At 40.3% G+C, this 22,937-nt stretch overlaps 1 protein-coding gene across 5 annotated transcripts in view; it reads right to left on the bottom strand.

Annotated features, from left to right (window-relative positions):
- Positions 1 to 20,981, bottom strand: part of GSDME (gasdermin E) — a 39,877-nt gene extending 18,896 nt beyond the window's left edge. For 4 of the 5 annotated variants that reach the window (XR_005627435.1, XR_005627437.1, XR_005627436.1 and 1 more), the window contains exons 1-8: positions 20,870 to 20,981; positions 18,424 to 18,654; positions 17,102 to 17,294; positions 9,334 to 9,505; positions 8,221 to 8,341; positions 2,916 to 3,104; positions 1,245 to 1,372; positions 942 to 1,128 (exon numbers count right to left, since the gene is read on the bottom strand). Coding sequence is in view for 2 of the 5 variants with exons in the window: in XM_039709040.1 (XP_039564974.1) it covers positions 942 to 1,128; positions 1,245 to 1,372; positions 2,916 to 3,104; positions 8,221 to 8,341; positions 9,334 to 9,505; positions 17,102 to 17,294; positions 18,424 to 18,634 (1,201 nt within the window). In the remaining 3 variants the exon portion in view is untranslated. Of the gene's footprint in view, positions 1 to 941; positions 1,129 to 1,244; positions 1,373 to 2,915; positions 3,105 to 8,220; positions 8,342 to 9,333; positions 9,506 to 17,101; positions 17,295 to 18,423; positions 18,655 to 19,966; positions 20,099 to 20,869 lie in introns of all 5 variants that reach the window. The other variant, XM_039709053.1, reaches the window with a different exon arrangement.
- Positions 20,982 to 22,937: the final 1,956 nt, after the last annotated feature.

Here is a 22,937-nt window from a genome sequence, read left to right as displayed (position 1 = left end):
CCTGTGGTGCCCTTCAACTCTAACAAAAAGGCTGTAATTCCTACCACAAGCAACAAGCATAAAACAGCTTTTGAATCTAGATCCAGCTACACTTATGTCTGGACTTTAGAAGCAGACATTATGTCCAAAGTCAGGTAATGATGCAACACACTCAATTAACTGTGCCCTGCTGCTAATGGCATCTGACAGTTGATACCACATCAGTAGGTTTCTGTTTTTTACTTCTTTTCTCTCTCCATAAATGAGTTAAGCTCTCCCACCTGGGTCCTGTGCATATATGGATGCACACTGACATTCTGCTGCATGGTGCCACAATTTACACTGGACTTCCCTTCATTATCTTAATGTCAGGGAATTCTTGATATACAAGAGAGAAGAGAAAAATCCAGGGAAGTCTGTCTTGGACTTTGCAGGTAGCTTTTAATTAACACTGAGGTGCCAACTAGATTGTGAGGATGGCATTTGTTTGACATTTATGTTTAATCTCCTGTTTCAGCAGCTGCAACACAGCCCTCTAATTGCAGTGTCTCTGTGTTAAACTCATTTTTGCTAAATTTAGTTTGCACTTGAACAATATACACTGTTACACAGGAGACAACACCTAATTTGTAATTCTCGGCATTTAGGCAGGAAGGACTCTGGCATGCAGTAAGTACAGAAATTAGCTTGCCAAACTGCAAATGCTCACACTCAGCAGAAGCAAAGCTGAGCAGTCTTGGGGGAATGTGTAATTTACACACAAAATCTGTCAGTGATTGAGGGCTGAATTTAATTCACAGCCAGGAATGCATAGTATAGTATAACCAAACTCATAAAAAAGGAACAGAAAAATTTATGTTCATGCAGCTCACCAACTGCTCAAAGAAAGCCATAAAAGCTTTAACATGGAGGGAGCTTCTAAAAGGAAAATAAAATTTTGAAAAGGGCTTTTCACAACATACCAGATATAGCACTGATAAGAAGGTGAGCAGCTGAGAAAAGTTCTTCATCCTGAGGCTGATATTTCTGCAACAATAGTTCACTCTTCAAACTGCACCCTAAGAGCTGCAAGAAGTCAAGGAGGTCTCTTTGTTGCTCAGGTTTTAACTCCTCCAGATCTGGCTTGTCTCCTGTGCAGATATCATAGAACTGAAAGCAAAAGAAATAAGCAAAACTTCTTGAAAAGAGAAAATTCAAGCAAAAGAGAATGCTAGTACTACTCTGAAATTACTTTTAGGAAGCAATCCAAAGGTTCTTCATCTTACCATGTCCCCCAGGGCAGTCACCATTTCTTCATGGAGCAAGAGCTCACACAGGGTTTTATATAAAGCTCTTTGCTTGTCTTCTGCAAGCTTCATAAAGGGTTGGAACTGGGTCTTCAACCGGGACAGATCTTTCCCAAGAAAGCAGTGGAAAATAAAACTAAGTATTCCTATACAAATGCCAGTAAAAACAGATAACATTTTGCTGTGTGTTTCACAAGCTCATTTATCACCACACCTTGACATCCCTGACATTCTGATTTCCACCAGCACAAGTTATTATGCAAGGTTTGAACAGATCTGATTTTATTTCCTAAGAAGCCAATGAAACCTCAATGCAAACATTAAGAAAGAAGAACAGCTACCAAGAATCAACATTTTGGTGTACAGTATTTCTAATATTTTGAAATTCAATACTTTAATGTTAACAAACTAAGTACATGAAGAGTACTCATTAAGTACAAGGGAGGGCTCTGCATTCATCTTCTCACAATTCAACTATGATACTGAAATTAAATCTTCTGTGACATAAAATTACCATGTTGCTAAAAAAATATGAAGCTTTCAATTCAATAATGCCAACTGGAAGGTTGGAATGGGTTTTTTTTCCACATTCCAAAAATGTGGGCATACAAGTGTTCTCAAATTTGTTTAAAAGAAATTTTCCTTCATGTCACTCCAATCAAGAAACATGCTCTGTTTAAAGACATCCTTTATAACTAAAAAATTACTTCACTGGGGAAAAAAAAAAAAGCTCAGCCACAGGCAGGTATTTTGTTTATCTGATGCAATGGTATGAATTTGTCTACACAAATAACAGAAAATGAACTGTGCTTCCAAATTCTTTAGTAAAAACAATTTTTTTAGCTTTTTCATTTTCCAAGAGACAGCAGAAGTTAAATTATTTTAAAAAATCTCTGAGCCTTTTAAGCAAGAAAAGCAAATAGGTATGTCAAACTAAAACAAAAAATAGAACAGTGGCATACCATTTTTACATATTGTTTATTAATCAAGGGTGAGACTTAGAGCCAAGAGGGTGATATTCATCAGGAGCTGTAAGAACTCCACCAAGAACTGAGGAAAAGCACAGTGTGTTCTGAGATCTTGACTGGTTTTGCCTTTTTTCTTTCCACCAGTAACATTCCCGCCTCTTCTTTCCACATTCCTACAATACAAACTTGTACCTGGACCATTATACCAATTTGCAAATCTCCATTTAAACCACATTTTGATTTTCTCAGTTACAAAGCTTCTCAGAAAATAATGAGGCTAAGTGAAGGCAAGGGAGATGTCTATTTCTGAGACTTAACTGGTAACTGAGAAGCTTTACTGAGTATTTTTCAAATAATGAGAAACTATTTTCAGTGACCCTTTCTGAATGAAAACGTGTATCATCACCATGCTTGCAGAGGTTATCTGGAATGTAAAAGAGCCATCTGACTTTGTAAGATTTATGACAGATGGATTCAGAATTTTCACAGAAAGAGTCCACTGCATACATGCACTGCAATCTGATTTTTTATATTCTTCCAGTACATTCCCCCAAGAGTTCCTGATAAGAGCTATTAAAATGAACTAACGAGATTTCTTACTTACTATTGTACCAGATTATTTCTGCCTATCAGGTTATTTAATGCACTGTAATATAATCATGCAAAGCATTTCTGGTAATACCTTGTTTCAATATACTTAAAGAAGCATCACTGGGAACGAGGTTTTTAGCCCCAGAGTACATCTCATTATCAACAGCATCTGGCTGATAGAGGAACGAAGCATCTCTGAATTGAACTGAATGGGGATAAGCTGAGCCTTCTGTACTTTCTTTTTCAAAACCTCCTTGCTGTTCATCTAGCAGACAGAACTCTGTAATTAGAAATTCAATCAAAAACAATAATTAATAAAATACATGAGCAATTACTGAATGAGATGATAGCTTGTATTTCCCAGTGCTCTCACATGTCATTTCTCCATGTCTTGTCTCTTCCAGATGGAGAGAATGCCAGCGGTTGCTGTGCATGTGAATTATTGAGCATTCCTGCAGCACTGATGTTTGGTACAGTGTGTACAGACAAGACCTGTGGTGCAGCTGCCTCCTACAGAACATGACACCAGCTCCTGTGAACTAAATTAATGTAGACAGAAAATAACATGAAAACTTCCCGCTGACACTGTAAACCAGAACGCTGCAGACAGGAGTTGCAGGTAGGAATTCCTGATGTTTTCATAGAATCACAGAATAACCTGACATGGAAGGGACCCTCAAGGATCATCACGTCCAACTCCTGGCCCCACACAGCATCATCCCCAAGAATCACACCATGTGCCTGAGAGTGTTGCCCAAATGCTTCTTGAACTCTGTCAGGTTTGTGCTGTGACCACTTCCCTGGGGAGTCCATTCCAGTGCCCAAACACCCTCTGGGTGAAGAGCCTTTACCTGATATCCAACCTAAACCTCCCCTGACATAACTTTGGGCCATTCCTTGTTGCTGGTCACCACAGAGAAGATATCAGCATCTGCCCCCTCTCCCCCCATGAGGAAGTTGTAACTGCACTGAGGGCTCCCCTCAGTGTCCTCTTCTCCAGGCTGGTCCCCCAAGTGCCCTCAGCTGCTCCTCACACAGCTTCCCCTCAAGGCCCTGCACCATCTGCACTGCCCTCCTTTGCCTCTCTAACAGTTCAATGCCTTTCTTACATTATGGCACCCAAAACTGTCCCCAGCACTCAAGGTGAGGCTGCCCCAGCTCAGAGCAGAGCAGGACAATCCCCTCCATTGCCCAGCTGGGGATGCTGTGCCTGATGCTCCCCAGGACAGGCTTGGCCCTCCTGGCTGCCAGGGCTCCTGTTCACCTTGCCAACGACGAGGACCCCCAGCTCCCTTTCTATAGCACTGCTCTCCAGCCTCTCATTCCCCAGTCTGTATTTTTTCTTCCCTCTAGGAGGTGTGCTGTAATGCAGGCAACGGGATCCACTCATGAAGGAGACACATGAAAGTACTCTCTGAGATCTGTAAGAACTCTTGAGAGCCCTTCAGAGAGCTTCTGGTGGTCATGGCACTGACAGACTCCACTTTCTCAGCCAAGCCACAGGTCCATTCTCAAGTCCTCCAGGTAAGTGGACAACAGACTTCTGCGAGTTTCTAAAGGACATCACCCAGGGATGTTTCCTAACAGAATCACTCTGCAATAATTGTCTCTCTTCAGTAACATCACAGAGGAAATAACATGCCCTGGCTGGATTACCCTTTCTGCCTCGTCTTTGTGACAAGCACTGGCCAAACTCACCCAAACAGGACTGTTCTTGTCCTGCCATCCCAGTGCCCCCCAGCCTGATGAAGTTAAGGCTTCCTGGAAGGTAAGCCTTAACTTTGTAAGAATTATGCTGAGAAATCTGGAGTATCAAATTCTGTGTGTATCTGTCCAATACTGTACCCTAAAGATGCAGAATACAGTCAAAGCCTTCCTAACAGAATCACTCTGCAATAACTGTCTCTCTTCAGTAACATCACAGAGGAAATAACATACCCTGGCTGGATTACCCTTTCTGCCTCGTCTTTGTGACAAGCACTGGCCAAACTCACCCAAACAGGACTGTTCTTGTCCTACCATCCCAGTGCCCCCAGTGTGATGAAGTTAAGGCTTCCTGGAAGGTACAGGGAGTCTTTGTAAGAGTTATGCTGAGAAATCTGGAGTATCAAATTCTGTGCTCATCTGTCCAACACTGTACCCTAAAGATGCAGACTACAGTCAAAGCTCTATGAAGATTCTGATGATCTTTAATTGGCTCAAATGCAAGATTTGGATGTGTACCCATGGCACTCTGCAGTGGGTCTGAGGAGAACACAGGCAGGCTAGCAAGAGAAACTCAATTTTAAAGTAATACCTGACAGCAAAGGGGAAAAAAGGTAACTAATCAAGCACAGTGCTCAGATGTACCAGGAACAAAGCCTAAATATAACCCTTCTGCAGTTGTAAGAGTCTGTCTTACTAAATTAAGGACATTCAAAGCAGATGAGAAAGCATGGAGAGCACTCCATCAGCAAAAAGCTTTTTCAAAGGGAAAGCAGACAAAGAAATCCCTGCCATAGAGAAAGAAAGATGACAGACCTTTACGCTTGCATAACCCTTCACTGAGAAGAAGGAGCTACAGAGGAGCAGAAAGCGATTAACACAAGCCAAGAACTTCCCAAAGCAACGAGGCTTTGGACAGCAGCTGAGGCACCACAAAGGCCAACACACTCATGTTACTGTCACTGAAAGTAACAAGGCTTTCACATGAACCCTGAGGAGGAAAACTGCTAATACACTGCCTCCCCTCCTGAGGCAAAACGATGCTAATAAGGGAAATAGAACTTTTCAGATGATGTTGTTTAATCCTGTAATAGGACTCAATTCACAGGAAAACACAGGACTCAAAATTCTGTATTATGAGGATTGTTAATAAATTCTGTATTGAATTCTACTACATTAATCAATGACAAACATCCAACAGTGCAGTTACAGCTTGTTAGTTACTCAGAAATGTTAACAAAAATGCAAGAAAACTAGAGATGATCAATGAAAACAATCAAAGAGACTCCTTTATGTGGAAAAGTGGATATATTGGGACTGCTTAATTTACAGACATTTAAGAAAAGGCAAACCACACACATATACCCATGAACAGAACAAAACAAATCAGCTGGGTGCTTTTATATTCCCTGATTCATAAAGCAAGAACAAGAGGCATTTCAGCGCAACTTTAGAGACACAAAACTGCAAAGCCTTAAGCAGAAACAGCTTTTACATGGAGTGAAAAATTTGCCTGTAGAAATCAAACAGAATTATTACAGGAAAGCACAATGGTAAATGGATCAGAAAAGCTTTAGATCCTTCTTCCTTTAAAAAAAATATTTTATTTATTTATACAAATATCCAAATACGTCCAGTAGCATTAATCACAACATTTAAAAGAAATATATACCATTCTTCCTAACAGAATAACTTGGGCACTGGCAGTGGAAAAGAAAAAGAAACAATAAAAAGCTTACATGCATCTTACTCATAATTATCTGTGAAGAGAATCCCATTAGGTTACACCTGCTATTGGCCACTTTCAGTGTCATGAGAAAGGACTATATTAGTCCTTGGATTTAACTTCAAAGGCTATTTCTATTTCCATAAACAGACACTGATCCCTGCTGCTCAGACATTAACAAATTGAAGTTTAGGCTCCACCATACTTACTCTTGCTGGCAAAGCCCTAATTTTGTTGTCAGTTCCTCCCCTTTACCTTCTCAAAGACACTCAGGCAAGGGAAAATAGCACACGTTAAAAAAGAAAAGAGGCAGGACATAGATTGTTTAAGCTAAAACATGAAACAAACTGTGCTGGTTTTGAAGCTTAAACGACAATAATATTAAATATGAAAAAAAAAAAGTGGAAAAAGAAGCAGAAGTGGAAAAAAAGCAGAGAAATACAGATCATTAACAAGACCCGTGTATTCTTAGCTAGCAGAACATCATAATTTCATGTAGAAATCTCTAAGTAGGCTATCAGTTATATACCTATGTAGTCAGACAGCGTTAATTGCACCTCATTACTCTGAATTACAGTTCTATTATAACCATGACGTCAACATCTGCTGCTACTATCTCTGTGCTCAGTCTGCATCAGAGAAATTCCACTTTTCAGAAACTTTTTACAGGTTACATAATATTTACTTCTATTCCTGAGCCTACAGACTTTCTTAGTATCAGAAGGAGTATGATGGAGAGTTAATCTGCATTTCTCATCCAAGTGAGTACATCCTGGATTCAAATCTCAACTCTACTCCAATTATTTCTTCAATGTATCTCCCGTTTCTCTCCACATCAGTCCTTCCCAACTTCCAGCTCTACTATCTGATTTTATTCCTCCTTGCATGACATCTTCTGAAACCTCCTTTAGGTCCGTGAGTTTAAATGAGGATAGACAAGAAAGAAAAACCCAACTGATTGTGCAGAGCAGAGATACAACTCCCCCCAAAGCCAATTTCAACATTTTTTTAACCTGAAAAATATTCGACTTGACATAAGTAAAGCATGACCAGACAACATGACAAAGGCATTTCCGCAACCACTCTGAGGGCAATCTTTAAATGAAAGTGGAAGCTAGAAAAGTTTAAATTCCAGTCCTGAATGTACGATTCTGATCTTAACATGACTGTTGTCTAAACACTCCTGGTTGATAGCTGATTTACATTCAGGTCACTCTCTGCAACAGGCAAAGGGAATAGCCCAGGCCAAGGGCCAGCTGGATGGAAGCACAATTGCAGTGAAAGACATGGATGATAAATCCGAGAGGATCAGTAGCTTGCCCTTGCAGTTATTGAAGTTTGCTCCCAAATTTGCCCTAAACCAGAACAGCTGCATACTGGGCTGTACTGACAAGACTGTAGCTGGTGGATTGATGGAACAGAATTTTCAGTTTGGGAAAGTGCATTCAGAGTGCTATGCCCAGTTTTGGACTCTTGAGTGCAAGCCCCACATTCACAGACTGGAGCTATCTAGCAAACAGCAGACACTGAGGAGAATAAGCTCACTAACACAGTGGTCAAACATGGTAAGAGGCTGCCCAGAGGAGTGATGGAATCTCTGTCTCTGAAGATAAATCAAAACTTTGTAACAAACAAGGATATGAGCAATCTGATCTAACTGAACTTAGATCAAATGTTCAAAAGTTGGCCTTGCCTTAAGCAGAGGCTCGAGCTACATGATCTCTTGTGGTTTCCTGAAACCTAAGTCATTCTGAGTTTACAGTGCATTCAAGACAGTGAAAAAGCATTACTATATCAAAGTTTTAAAATTCCTCAATCTGCATTCCTAGCACAAATAATTATCAAGGCAAAGAACACCACACAACATAATCACCTTCACGCACAGGGAAACACAAAAATCATTGTCTGACAAACAGCTGTGTCCACAGTTAAACTGCGTGCCACAACAAAAGAGTTTTTTACTTACCAAACTGGCCATTGTGCTTTATAAACAGTTCAATTACACCGTAGGCAATAGTAGTTGCAGGAGGAATTTCAAGGATCACACTAGAATCCTTCATCAGACTCCCATTCTCACTTACTGAAACCTACAAGACAGATTTATTCACCATTTATCTGATTCAGCTACTGCAGAGCTTAAACACATAATTAAGGTGAAAAATACAGAGGGAGAATATGCTTTATTCTTCATGATGTCTCATCAAAGTGTTACACCTTAACATCTGGCATCTAAGAAAGGAACTATATGAAGAATGAGGTAAAAACACAGTGCCAAGAGCAGTTCTCACGCTCTTAGCTACCCTGTCCTAGCACAAAGCTGAGCTCCAGGCGTAGCTTTTGCCACTGATGGAGCCCCATGTCACTAGGAAATGGGAACCCACTTCAATGTTCTGCCTTGCCCAGTTCTACTGTGACATCTTTTGCACAGCTGGAAGCTGGTACCAGGAAGGTGGCACTTGCAAAGGGGGTTGCTGCACTGCAGTTCCCGGATTCCTGCAACTGGAGACACACTGCACACAGAAGTGATTTCCAGCTTTAAAAAAAACCCAAACAACTTGCAATGAATGAGCTTGTTTTGACTTTGGTAATTCCTTCTCAATTCATAGGCAATTTTTCAGATAGCCTCATAACACAGTTAATCTCTACTCTCATGATTGAAAACAAATAGTTTCCCAATAAATATGAAAACTCAGTAGACACTGAAACCATTTGTGATGAAGGATTACTTGGCGTTTCAAATAAATGTGATTCAGCAATGCATTTTGCTATTCAATTGCAATGAATTGTTTTAGATTTGCTTCATGTTCTGCTGTAGGCAGGAATCTAGAGAGAAACGGAATCACAATTTGATGGTATTGATGGAAACTACACTCCAGGCTCATATAAAAATACGGCACCTTTTGCCAGAAAGGCAATGGAAAAAACATTTTACCATACAGAATTTTCACAAACAAGCACTGCAGTTTGTTCGGCACATTAGGAAAGCACAAAAAATACTTGGAAGTCCATTTGGAGAAATCATTTCTTCTCAGATAGCGTGCAAACATTCTATTCCTTGCAGATTTTTAGTAACTTTTACCTTTATTGTTGTTGCAGTGCATCCCATCACACCACTGACTTTTTCTTCTGTCTGGATATGTTCGGATATTGTACATCTCTGAGTTGTGATTATCTTTTCTCTCAAGATGCACAACACTTCACGTTTTCTTTCTATTACTTGTTGCAGTAAACTACTGCTTAGATCTATTGTTCTGGAAAAGAAAAATATGCCATTAACAATACTATAATTGTGAAAAAACCCCAAAAAACCAAAACCAACCACATTTTCTTAATTGCTTGAAGAAGCTTTTATTGCAAAAATGACAATGGTTTCTGTATGAGCAGCCTCCTCTAAATTATGATGTCCTCTTTTGTTATTTGGCAGCAGTAAATATCTGTTTTCCACAGTAAATACTCACACACATATTGAATTCTTGATTCCCTACTCTGAGCAAAAATGGAAGTTGTATGGATACTTTCTAAGCAAAGAACAAAGCAAGAGGGAACCAAAGGCAACTTTAAGTTTTCTGGATGACACAAAACCAACCAGTCAGGCTCTTGGGCACTGGACTGAATCCTCTCCTACTGTGAGCTCGCACTGGCATTGCCATGGCCATGGCAGGGGGTGCTGGCTGGGGGGCACAATGACAGCAGTGCCCCAGTGCCAACCCCCACTGCTTGCCATGGATCTGCTGCAGTGCCCTCCTAAACCCCAAACAGGCTGAGTGGGATCTGCACTGACTGAGCATTTCAAAGGGCTGAATGAGAAAACAGAAGATTTAATTGATTTTGACACTGGGGATTACTGAAAAAACACCACCTGCTTCAAAGTCCTTTGTTATTCATTGGTATAGACTCAAAACTTAAAATTGGTGACCAGGACTGTCACAGTCAAGAAAAAAAACTGTGGGGGGAGCTCAAAACTCTAGCCCAGGTACCAACTTAATAAACCATCTCTACTCCAGAGCACAATTCAGCATCTGTTTAAATGCTACTGGAAATAATTCTAGCATTAGGTTCTTCTTAGAATGAGCAAAAGACAGAAAGTGAACCCCCAGAAACAATACAGGAGCTTTATTTTCTAAGAAGTTACAAAATCCACTACCTTGTCTTTTGGGGTGTTAACAGACTTTCTGGTAACAGTTAAAGCAATTTCTTGATTGTATTTAATTGATTGAAATGTGTCAGTTATATTATACTTTTTCAAAATATTCACTGGAGGTCCTCAGATGAGATGTTATATTTTTTATGAACAGGTAATCTAGCAAAACTGTTGGACGATTAAAGGATTGCTATCCCTGACTCAAATTATTCAGTCTTTTCTCCTCCCTTTTATTGTAAATGGCTATTCATGGAACTAAATGGCAATTGCCCAAAAATGTGACAGAAAGACATGTCTGAGTCCAATTCATTTAAATCTAGATATCTCCACTTTTAATTAAAAAGTTTTAGATTTATTAGATTCTGGAGTTTTGAATTTATGCAGTCTGTTTAAGTCTGAAGTCAGCTGGGGTTTTTATTGAATTAAAAATATCCTCAGGCAATTTTTGATCTTTGGAGAGTTACATGCTTATATGAAAGTTCAATCAGTTGGAATGAACTGTCTGAAAACCTTAAAGTTGATTGTTTAGACAAGGGAAAGAAAATACCTCTGAAGCAATGCAGCAGCCCCAAACATTCCTGAGATTATTAATATAACCTTTTTTCATTTGCTGCAAAGTCATGCTTTATGCTTGGAATGCAATGAGCCTTTGGATTAAGCAAAAATTCTAAAAACATCAAGCAACCACAAACCTCACCATTCTCAGAAGTGTCTGCCAAACCAGAGCCATTAGTTACAGTCTATCAAGCCTATCATATACTTCACAATAATTATTTATGTTTCTAAAGTGGTGTGTTAAGCATCCTGAAAATACAAATGAATGCACTAAGAACCTGCAGTTTTAACATTTGACCTAGGGAGCCACAGGGGAAAAATTACAATGAAGAAGCACAAAAGCAACTTGTCATTTGCTTTTATGTGTATTTTTTGACTGTTTAAGAGGATGACAAACTTGCTGAATGTCTCCAAAACTTACAGGGAAAAAACCCTCAAACAAAGGTAGAAAAACACCTATTAAATAAAGATTTGCTATTTCTGAATAAGTGTTAATTGAAAAAGTGTACAGAATGTGACCTAACCCTGTGCAAATGAATTACCAAACAAATTCAAAAGACTTTTTCTTCCACCTGCTTCCACAGAATTCTGCCTGAGGCAGGACAGGCTCAGACCCTGTCACACTCCTGGCTTTGAGGTCCAGATGCAGAAGTAGCAGCAGAGTGGCAGAGCAGAAGACATTAACTTGCAGGGAGAGGCAGTGAATAAATCCTGGAGGCAATGCTGCAGGAGCTGCTGCAGCACTGAGGGCTATGGGGTGACAGTGACACACAGGGACACAGAGCTACCTGCTGCAGCAGCACACCCCAGGCAGTGCCCAGAGGTGACCTGGGATCCCCTGCACAGAGCTGAATGTGTGCCAGAGACAGCCACTGTCACAGCCCAAGGTTCAAATGACTTCAGTGGGATGTGTCCCATTGTAAAGCTGTCAGAAATGTTCTTGTCTGCCCAGTAAGTTTAGTGAGCTCCAAACTCAGAGCTTTCAAACACATAATCTTGCTCTCAGCTACAGAAACCTTTTCTTTGAGGACAGCACAGTTAAGTGCTCTCTTCTAGACTTCTGGCACTGAACTTTCTATCATAAAACAGAACTCTGGGGTTGCATGTAGGCACATCACGAGTTATTACTGGGGCACAGCCCGTTGAAGGCAAAATATTCTGCTCTCCTCAGCAACTCAAACAGGAGATGACACGAGGTAAGCAAGTATCCAGTTTATCTAAATTATCACTAAAAACAGCCATCAAGAGCAATCCACAACAGGGTTAAAGTTTGATAATCAAACCAGGGCTTCAACTATTGCAGGGCAATGGCCGCTGAGTCTATGACTGTATTTTTCCAAGAACTGAACTTGCCAGCATAACACTGAATATAAGAAAATATCTGAGTAACACATGATGGCCAAGTTAAATCCTTGAGAATACATGCATGCAAGGCACATAAATTGCATTGCATTTTTTTATTTTACAGGTCATGTTTCAGAGCTTTAACTTCTGTTCTACAACCATGGCTCTTACCATCTCTTTCACCCTGTACTGTACAAGAGCCCCCACCAACCCTGTGCCATTTGTACTACATCACCATTATCCATCCCACCCCAAGGAGCTCAGCTGAAGCACTCAAAAATAACACTATAGAAAATATAATGAGGTGCTGGTTTGCCAAGTCCCATTATCAACACAGAGAGTACGAGCCTGTATAAATAAGAATTATTTTAAAGATACAAATTATGGGGTTTTGCTTGATTGTTTGTTCTGCTTAAATAACTTTCCTGAGGTCAATGATTTACTATGCTGGAAGCTTTACAGGTCAAACATATAAAAGAAATTAAAGAATAAAAGAATTTCTTTGAGTTTTGATCTCACTCCACATTTAACTAGATTAAACACTTCTATTCTCCTATAATGCAAAGACTTCTTTCACCTTCATTCGGTATTTTTCTTCTCGCATTAGGAAAGCAGTAAACAATAGAGGCACAAAGGCAATTTGCAGACTGGAGTCAGAAAAGAAAAGAGAAAGGTAGAAACCAAATAAAGACAAGAAAAACCAGACAGCACCTGGCAACATAGCAGGCTCTCACAGTTAATGCAGAGAGCACGAGCCTGCTCCAAACCCCACTGCTGAGACTGAGGGTCTTTCCTTTGGGCACAGAACTTGACCTAATTTCCCACAAAGGAGAGGCTGTAGGACCATTTTTCCATCAAATCCTGTCTAACCATGTCAGTAACCTGCCCACAAATCCTCTAAGCAAGGTACTTGTCCATTTCCTACAAATACCAGGAAGAATGGGTATTGTTGTGAGTACTCTCTATCCTCACATTGAAATCAGCAGTGTTTGTTGTCTGCAAAAATATTCACTGGCCCAAACTACTTACAAGTAAAAAACCTTTTCAGTCCTGTACTGGGCAATGTCACCTCAATACACCTCCTCTCCCAGCTGCAGAGACACAGGCAGCTCATGCTCACAGCTTCTTCTCCACTTCCTTTATCATGTGCAATAGTTTGATGTCTTCCATACAAATACTGCTTGTTGCAATGAGAGCCTTCACCCAGCTTTGTTCCTGCTCTAATAGAGATGAGTGTCAGAGAGTAAAATCTCACTCTGCCATTTTCCACCAAGCACAGATGCATATTTCTTTTGTTAATCCACTTCAAATATAACCTCTCTGACCTACTTCTTACAGAACACAGCATCTGCAATAGTCAGCTTATTGATAGCATTGCACTATTTTCCCTACAGAATAACCTGACACGTACTTCACAGAACATCTTCCCTAAGAATACCAGAGACTTCTCAGACTGCAAGTGACAGTAGTCTCTCTATTTTCTATTTGACATGCTCCTTATTTTTTAAATCACAGGCACACACAATTGCTTTTATTCAATCCTGTCTCACAACACTTTGTGACTTCATATTACCTCATGTAGCAGCTTAGGTAGAAAATGGAATGGTTTTCTCATCATGCTCATGAATGCTCAAGGAGTTTTAAACAATAAATCACAAAATGGTCTGAATTTCCACAGCACTCAGATTAAGAACAGACATTTATTTTTGTCTCAGGATGGACAATACCATGCAGTTTAACTAATTCACCTGAAGTGCAATATGCAACAGTATGAAAGTATCTTTGAGCCTGGCCAGAGCATGCCGTTAAAAACACAACTCTTTTCCTAATATGCTAATCACAGAGTTAGGAATCATTCACACAAAATGATGGAAGTGTGACAGACAATTTTTTCTGCAGCTTATGTGAACTGATTGACTGCTATCACTGTCCTCACAGAACTTCTCATTCAATCACCTTCCATGACTTTTAGTGAAATGCTAAAAAACAAACAAGCAAATTGATTAATATATGAGAAGTACAGAGATTATAGTATCCTCATAATCCTTTTTACTGGAGGGAAGAAGACAGAATGGTTGAGGTTGGACAGTCATCTGGTCTAACCTCCCTGCTTTAGCAGGGCCACCTAGAGTCTGCTTAGGATCCTGTCTCCAAGGTGCAGAACTCCACAGCCTCCTCAGGCAACCCGGGCTCAGTGTCACCCTCACAGTGAAAAAGAGTTTCCTGATGTTCAGACAGAGCCTCCTGTGTCTCAGATTGTGCCTACTCCTTTCTGCTCTGTCTCTGGGCACCACTGAAAGTGGCTCATCCAGCCTATACTTCATCAACTTCTCTAAGAGGACCTTATGGCAGACAGTACTGAAAGCCTTAAAATGGAAGATGGAATACAGTATCTTAAATCCATAGCAAACCAAGTGAGATAAAGGCACAAGACTCTGCCTCAAATCATGTATGTATCATTATGTTACAGCGCTCTGTGAACTAGCAAGCACTATGCAATACAAAATCAAAAGTAATGTAAAGGCAAATAAGCCAAATTTGTGTACCTATAACTAATGTTTAACTTTATTTTAGGTATTGCCTATGATGTTAATTATTGTGCTCTGCATTTACAATGTCACTGCTTCTGCAAACCAGGAAGCATCTCATCCCACATCCTTCAGCTGTCACCCTTTTTCAGAAAAAGGAGCTAATGCAGCATTTGGAATCTAATTAAAAGATCAGTAGGATTCTCCTTCAGCAGGCTCACCTAAGAAGTGACAGGAAACTGATTTCCTGCCACTGAGCACTTTCAGGTTGCTCAACTCTGAAGACTCACATAACTTATTTTAAAAGGCACATCAGCTTTGACTTTTTACAGTTTACTGCTACTAATCTGCAACTTTGACTTAATCAGCCTAATATAAGAACATTTTAAAAATACAACTTAATTAGGTTATATATGTAGAAATAATAAATGAAGCAATGATTGATCAAACAAGCAGCAGAACCACATGTTGTTAAATGACATCAAGAACAGTTTGCTGACTCACATTTCACAAGGCCTCTGACAGGTAAACATGCTCTTTTAAGTACTGTAATGTTTTGCATTCAAAATCACTAACTTGTAGGTATCAGCACTCCTGAATTCCACACAATACTCATGAACGAGATGAAAGCTTGAAGCTTGGACACAATCAATCATAAATCATAGAATATTTATGAACAAGTAAGTAGAATTTCATCTATAAAGCACTGCCAACAATTTCCAGTGAGCCTCTGCATTACACTAGAGAAAAAAAAATCTGCTATCTTCATCATTTTCAGTGACCTGGCAGAAGGCAGACTGACTCAGTTTCAATTATACACTGTGCATCATAAGCTTTAATAAGCTATGAGCATCTTTTTTATGAACTAAGACCTACTGCCTTGCATAAAGTGGCACACACAACAACTTCAGTTAACAGTCACACATAGATCAGTGTAGAGCTACTGATTTTCAACACTCAAAAGAAGGTAATGTATTTTTGAGTATTTGGTTACATAAAGGATTGTGACTCCAAGATGTGCTGATTTGCTGTGGTAGGATTGTTTTGGTGAGCAGAGTAGGTAACTTCAAGTAAAAGCTTACTGATCCTAAATCAAAGTTACTGTAGTTTGTTTCTCCATAGGACTCTACCTAGTGCTAGAAACAAGACTCTAAATCTTGACTGACACTATTTTGTTCATAGTAGATGCAGATTAATTTTACAGGCTTGGTACACACATTACCCCAGTATTTTCTGCTTTTAATAAGGCATTTCGTACAAAGAGAGCAAGGAGCCTCATTAGAATAAATTTGTTGACTTGTGAACGCTCACAATAAAAGGAACACCAGCCATTTGTTCCCATGAAAATGGAGAATTGATTATTTCTAGAACATCAGTGTATCTAAAGCAAATTTACATTGCTTCTGACAACTTCTGCACTGATAGCAAAAACCTATCATCTTTATCTTCAGAGCATCAGCAAAAGCTATTTAAATTCATTACAGCCCCTGCCACAGATCTAGAGTACAACACTGTCACAAACGAAGCACTCTCATCTCCCATTGAGCCTCGACCTGCAATTGAAAGCAGACCCCTGACTTGTCAGCTGGCTGCCAAATAGGCTTTGGTCCATGACACTCCCATTGAACATTAAATAGATCCCATTTCAGAGCAGGACAGGAAGTGACAAAGTGTTGCATATATTGGAAAATAAAGAATATGGTTCCCCTCAGTTAATAGAGTGTATAGCAGGAAGCAACAGATCTATATTTTGTTCAGCTAGCAGAATATGCCCTGACTATGCTTGCTCACCTTTGCTATTCCTTTAACTTCAGATAATCCCGTTTTCTAGCATGGTCACTTACACACACGAAATTACAAAGCCTGCTTACAAGAACATTAGCAGTTCTGAATTCAATTTCCATATTCAATGCCCCAGTAACACAGAGAACTAATTCTTTTTTCTTTTTTTTCCCAGATTGTTACCACAGTACAGTCCCCCAAAGAAGGGAGGATTTGGCTCTTGTCCCAGGTGGTAATTCATGCAAAAATGTAAAATGAAATAACAGAGAGATGTTTTTAAAACAAGAAAGGGAAAAGTCTGACTAACAAGATTTCAAAATATGGAGAATTCCATTTTTGTATATATGATTTGTCATGAATATGAAAGCTTGCAATAAAAATAATTTTCAAACTGTGGCAACACTACAAAATCAATTGGTTGGTGACCACTGCTGGTCCAAGTTTTTTCAGCTCGGTAACCTCTCGTGGCCACTACAACACCCACATTAGAAACATACCTGTCCTTGACATCTTTCATAAGCTGCTGCAAGTCAACCTCCTGCTTCCTCAGGTTTCCAAATGAGGACTGGTTTTCCACATAACCCTTCCCTCCAGCTCCCAGGCTGAACTTCACAAATGATGTTTCAATACTTCCTTGAACAAAATCTTCAAACTTCCCCATATATTTTGCAAAGTCAGACTCCACAATCACTAGGAAAGCAATAACAATAATTTTTGTGAAGAGAAGTGCTGAAACTGTCCTGAAGTGATTGGAGGAACAGATACTTACAGAAAATATGACAAGTTAGCAAAGGCAAGGAACAGTATGAAGAGGTAAATAATGAAAATTACATCTCTGCAACTCTTGCATCTGCTCTCTTCATGTTTTCATCATCTTTGCTCTTTAGTATTTTGCCATTTTAGGAAAACATAGGTGACTGAAGTGCTGAACTCAGACACTATGAAATATTTATAAAGAATGATTGAAAGTTATTTCAGCTACAAAGAAAACTACAAAGCAGACCTGCTTGTACAACAGGGCTAGTATTTTGGCATTATTTTGACACATCTCATCACAGGGCTGTCCCAAAGCTCACTGAAAACCGTGGAAAAATCTAACTGGCTTAAAATAACTGAATTTTATATACCTAAAAAACAGAGAGGTGACTCAGAATCAGCTATATTTCCAAGCCACCGACAAATTAACATCTTAGGTTACGGAGTTATCTATTTTCCTGTGTGGAATTATGACATGTCCAGAAATATGGGATTCCATCTCATTAATCTTAAAACATGGGTGGGACTGCTATAGTTGGATGAAGAAAAAAGTCCAAGGGTCAACCTTCTTTAACAGTCTGTGCAAGACAAACAGAATGGGTGGTAAAACTCACTTGGCCCGGCCTGGAAGCACTCCCTGGGCTACTAACACCAACAAGACACTGTTTATTCACTGCTTTTTACCTGAAGCACAGTACAGTTTCACACTACTATCACTTACAACCCCCTATAATATTCATGGGATATTCCTGTAGCTGCAAGACAGCTACTGTTATTAAACGGTAGGGCTACGCAACCTGACAACATTCAGCATTTAATTTAACACTCTATCCAGGCAAAACATTCTTCTTATTTTAACCAACATTTATTACCACCAGTTTTAGTTACATAAATGGTCAAGTGAGAAAAGATCCATTCATCTCATTCCCATGGATGGAGGATTCCTTCAGAGCATTCCTCTGAAAGGAGCCCTCTAATAACATAATTGAGAATAATAACAAATCAGATCAGGGATTGTACTCTTTTTATCTGCACTGGCAGTGCTGCCCAAGTATGGCTTTACCTGGTTTTATTGGTTTGTCTTCAGTAAGCACATCACTCAGGGTGACTGTCAAGAAATGATACTTGGGCTTCTGCCAGCACCAGAATTTCCTCCTCTTCGTAACTAAGCTCAAAAGCTGCAGCTTGTCTGAGGCGTTCAAGTGGGAGACAGGGATCAAGTCACCTCCACTGTCAGTATCTCTCACGAAATTCTTCGTTGCTTTTGCAAACATCGTGGGGAATCAGTTAAAGCCTGAAAGAATGCATCTGTTTTCAGACAACTGCAGTTGGAAAGTATAAATATTTACGTTGTCCTTTTAAGAAGTCCTTCACAAAACTGGTGTAAACAAAGGAACACCATGGTGTTTTCACCTATCTTCTCCACTCCGAGCTGGGAAGGAGTTCAAATCACTTGTCCCATTTTAAGTTTTCTCAGTAGCTAATAAAAGAATTCTAGTTAGAGGAACATTCACAGGTTACTAATCTGTTAGGGAGGAAAAACTTACACAGCTTACCTGAAATTCTATGAAAAAGCATCTACTAATGAGCACCCTGTAGAGACCAGCTGTGATGAGGAGAGCTCTGGGGCAATGGCAGAGGATTTCTGCCTCCCCACAGGATCCTTCTTTTATTACCTAACATAAAACTTACTCCACATAAGGCAATTAGGTATTACTCACACAAATTATCTTGATCTTTTTAATGGGGAGTAAACACATGGATAGATAATAACAGTTGTTCTATAAAAAGCACCAAATACATGAGCTCGCATCTTTGCTACTAAATTTTGTTTCTGAACTACACGCCTGGAAAGTTCCAATTAATTTTTTTATTTATGAACTCTTTTTTACCTTCAATGTTTTCCAATTTTCTATTTTTCATTTGCATAACTACAGCTAAATTGAACATACATTACTTGCAACTACTATTTACAACTGTTATTCATATCCCCTACACAACTACATACATTATCTTACTGTTGCTTTGCAATGATTTTAATTAAAAATTACCAGCATCTCTTATAACGTGAGGTTTTCCAAGTTATCCCTGGGAATGTATTTTACTGTATTTACAAGGAATGTCTTCCAGTAAGGCAGACTGGCTGAAATCACAGAAGAAATGGTAAAAATAACCATTCACAAATAATTCTAATAAATTAATATTTGATCTTTTTAAAAAATCTTTCTAGTTCTTGAACTGTCTGTTATCCGAGCTAATGATAGCTCCAGAATTAAATCAGGTTTTTTTTTTTAATCCAGCAGCATTCCTTTAAGTCCCCCAGCTGACAATGACTGGAAAGTTCAGCTAAGATTGTAAGACGTCTCAGCTGGGTATTCACACTTCCATGATTAATTACCTGTCTTGCTCCACACAAATCTTAGATTTCTCATTTACAAACACAGACCACAGTAAAACAGGACAGACTTCAACCAAAAACTGACATTGCAGTGAGCACTCAGGATTATTGACAGAAAATGGAAACCCGAATAAGATTATTAATGCTTGGACCACAGGCTCTGTATTTTATTATTAGGGAAAAAGCCTTTTTGCAGATGCAAGCTTACCTGTCATTAGTTTTTCCCAAATCCCATTTCAGATATTCCACACAGTATTTACCAATTCATGATGAGGTATTTACTTCCTCATCAATCCTCTGTGGATTAGCCTGCATAACAAAGGGTGTTTTCCGACACCACCTGCATCGAAAGGATTTCAGCAATGTCTAAGTCGCATGACATTTTACTGCAGAGTCTTCTGGGGCTTTCACTGTAACTGCAGCAAACCCTGCAGCACGACCTCAGCTGTGGGCATTGGAAATACTTCCAGTGACTTCTTGCTCTCTGACCTTCTCTTAAACTGAACTCGGACTGATTTTCTGCATTCTTATGTGTCTCCTCCTTAACCTCCCTGGTTTTAATCTCAATGAGAACATTTTTAACAGAATTAAAGCAGTGCAAATCCACTGCAGCAGAAAGGGAAAAAAACCCAAATAAAACTTCAAATCAAAATTGGTTTCCTTTATCCACAGGACTTCTTTTGCAGGTGTCTATAGTTTGCAAACAGCCAGATGACTGATTTGTTATCAGGAAGATAACGAAGGGGACAACCAAGAAAATTCTCACTGCCTGCATTAGTTGCCTTTGCCCAGCATAACCTTATACAAACATTTTTGTACTTTAGATGACAGCTCACCGACCCTGATCCCCTTGCTACACAGCCAGCTCACACAGGCATAGAAAAAAAAGGGCCACCAATTTCTGAGTTTATCATAAAACAAATTGCAAAACCAGGTCCTAATACTTAGCATTCTTACGAACTCACTAAATCTCATGAGACAAACCACTGCAACAGTCCGTAAAACTTCCAATTCACAGTGTTTTGCCTTCATTCCCCATCACCACTCCTGACTAGCAAAAGGAACATCCAGGGAAGAGGACAGAGTGCCTCTGAGGGCTAGCAAGACTCACCAGGCAGGACAGATAGGGCAGTTTTCAGCCGCAAAATGATGGCAATGTCTCCTACACTTTGTTGTGCTGGTAATGTCATTGCAGGGAGCATATTTTGCTGGTGTGGATGTACCTGCAAATCAAGAATATTCTATCCAAACTTCTGCTTATTTACCTTTGGATATAGCACCTTTAACATAAATTTGACAATGGCCTAAATACCTTGCTTCACTAGAACAGAGACACAGAGCAATTACGCCCCTAGCAAACATCAGGGGGTTAATACAGGCACAAGGCTCAGCAGCATCCTGAATCAATGGACACGGAGTGGTTACTAGACCCAGCTTTAAGAAAGCTTTGCCTTGGCAGCTTCTTCCTCTGCAAATTTCAATAGAGCTGTGCTTGGTTTGACAGAAATAAAAGGGAAGGTATCAAGCTGGTAAGAAATGCCCGTCAGAGTGAATTCGCTCTTGTAGATTGACAGCTAGGCATGAAAGAGGAAGGAGAAGTACTTCCTTGCCTACCAATAAATTTAAAATTAGCCTGAACCCAGACTACAGGAGGATTATTTAATTGCAAGGATAAGAACAAAAGAAGACAATGAAACTAATTTCACCATTTACCTAAACAAATAAATCTCATCCCTGCTTCTTTGCTTTGTAGCTCCCTAACTCAGTATAGTTGGACACTAAATCCAAAGTGACAATTTGTAAGCAACTGTTGTTTGCCTGTGTCAGTATAAAAGAAACCAAACAGTTGCCTGATATTTCTTACATTCTGTATCATTCATGTAAAATACAATTTTTTTTTTTTTTTTGCATTTAACCTAAGATCCAAGTTGTAAGAAAATGCAACGTCCAAAAGCCAAAGAGAAAGCTCTCTTAAGACTAAAGCCTTAGGGCTGGAAGACCTGTTAGGCATTAACCACCGTGTAGGAGGGGTAATGGCCTTGGAATCCTAAAGGAGTATGCCTCTGTGTCCGAAGGGAACTGGAGCATGGAAGTGACGACATGCACGTTACATGTTTTAGTAAAGAACATTACAGTTACTTTCACCTCTTCTCTAGATAATTAAAATTATAAAGAGAAACAAAAAAGCACCCATAAGAGCTAATACACAAAGCCCACTAGGGCTGCCCACACAATGCATTACAGGTTTTGAACGCACGTAGTCCCCAAAAACACATCCAAGAGATTTTAGCCCTGGCTGAGCCCTCTGTTTGCTCCTCGAGGGCTCTGCAGCACGTGCCTCCACACACGGGTGCCGCAGCCTCGGGCAGCCCGGAGAGACGCGGCGCCTTTCCGCGGCCGCGGGCGCCGTCCTGCGGGCTGCGGGGGGCCTCCGCCATGTTGAGGCGCGGGGCCGCCGCCCAGCGCCGGGCACGGGCGGGGGCCGGGGCGCTGCCCGCGGCTCTGCGAACCCTCGGGGCGGCTTCTGCCTCCCTCGCCATCCCGCCCGTCTGCCCGAGCTCCGTGGGGCGCTGGCCGTCCTGCCGTGAGGGTTGGAATGAAGGGCTGCAAGTTTCGCTCTGAAATAAATGGGGAGGAGATCTTTCTCCTTTTTAATGCCTTTATTAAGAAGAATCAGCTCAGGTGGGGAGAAGCCGACGGGTCGCGCCCACGCCGGCGTTGCTCCCAGGAGTGGCGCAGAGAAGGAGGGTGATGCAGCTTTGTCCGCTGGTCTGCAGGCAGAGCTCGGGATTCCGTCCTCACGGGAGATTAGGAGATTCCAGCTTTTCGGTCCAACACCTCGGGTCCTCTTTCTAGTTTACATCTGAGGTTAGGGTGAGAAGCAAAAAGGATCCAAGCAGGCACTGGACTACGCTCCCATCCTTAGACATCACTTAGGTCCCCTAGTTCCATGTTGGCTCATTATTTTTAGGGGTTTTCCTGGAAAACTGCAAAATTTGGTGCAGTGCATTTCTCATCTGCATACTAGCTCTGATGCCACTCCCAAACTCCTGGTACCTGCAGGGTCCCGGTGTCATTCCCTGGTAAGCATCAGGGGGACAATGGTTAATCACAAACCATTAACAGGTAATTGAAGAAGAACTCTTAACAATTAAGCTAACTTAACAGCAACTGGTCCA

The sequence above is a fragment of the Passer montanus genome, unplaced genomic scaffold (genome assembly GCF_014805655.1).
Source record: "Passer montanus isolate IOZ18808 unplaced genomic scaffold, ASM1480565v1 scaffold10, whole genome shotgun sequence".
Taxonomy (NCBI): Eukaryota; Metazoa; Chordata; class Aves; order Passeriformes; family Passeridae; genus Passer; species Passer montanus.
This window is presented reverse-complemented; position numbering and strand designations above follow the sequence as displayed.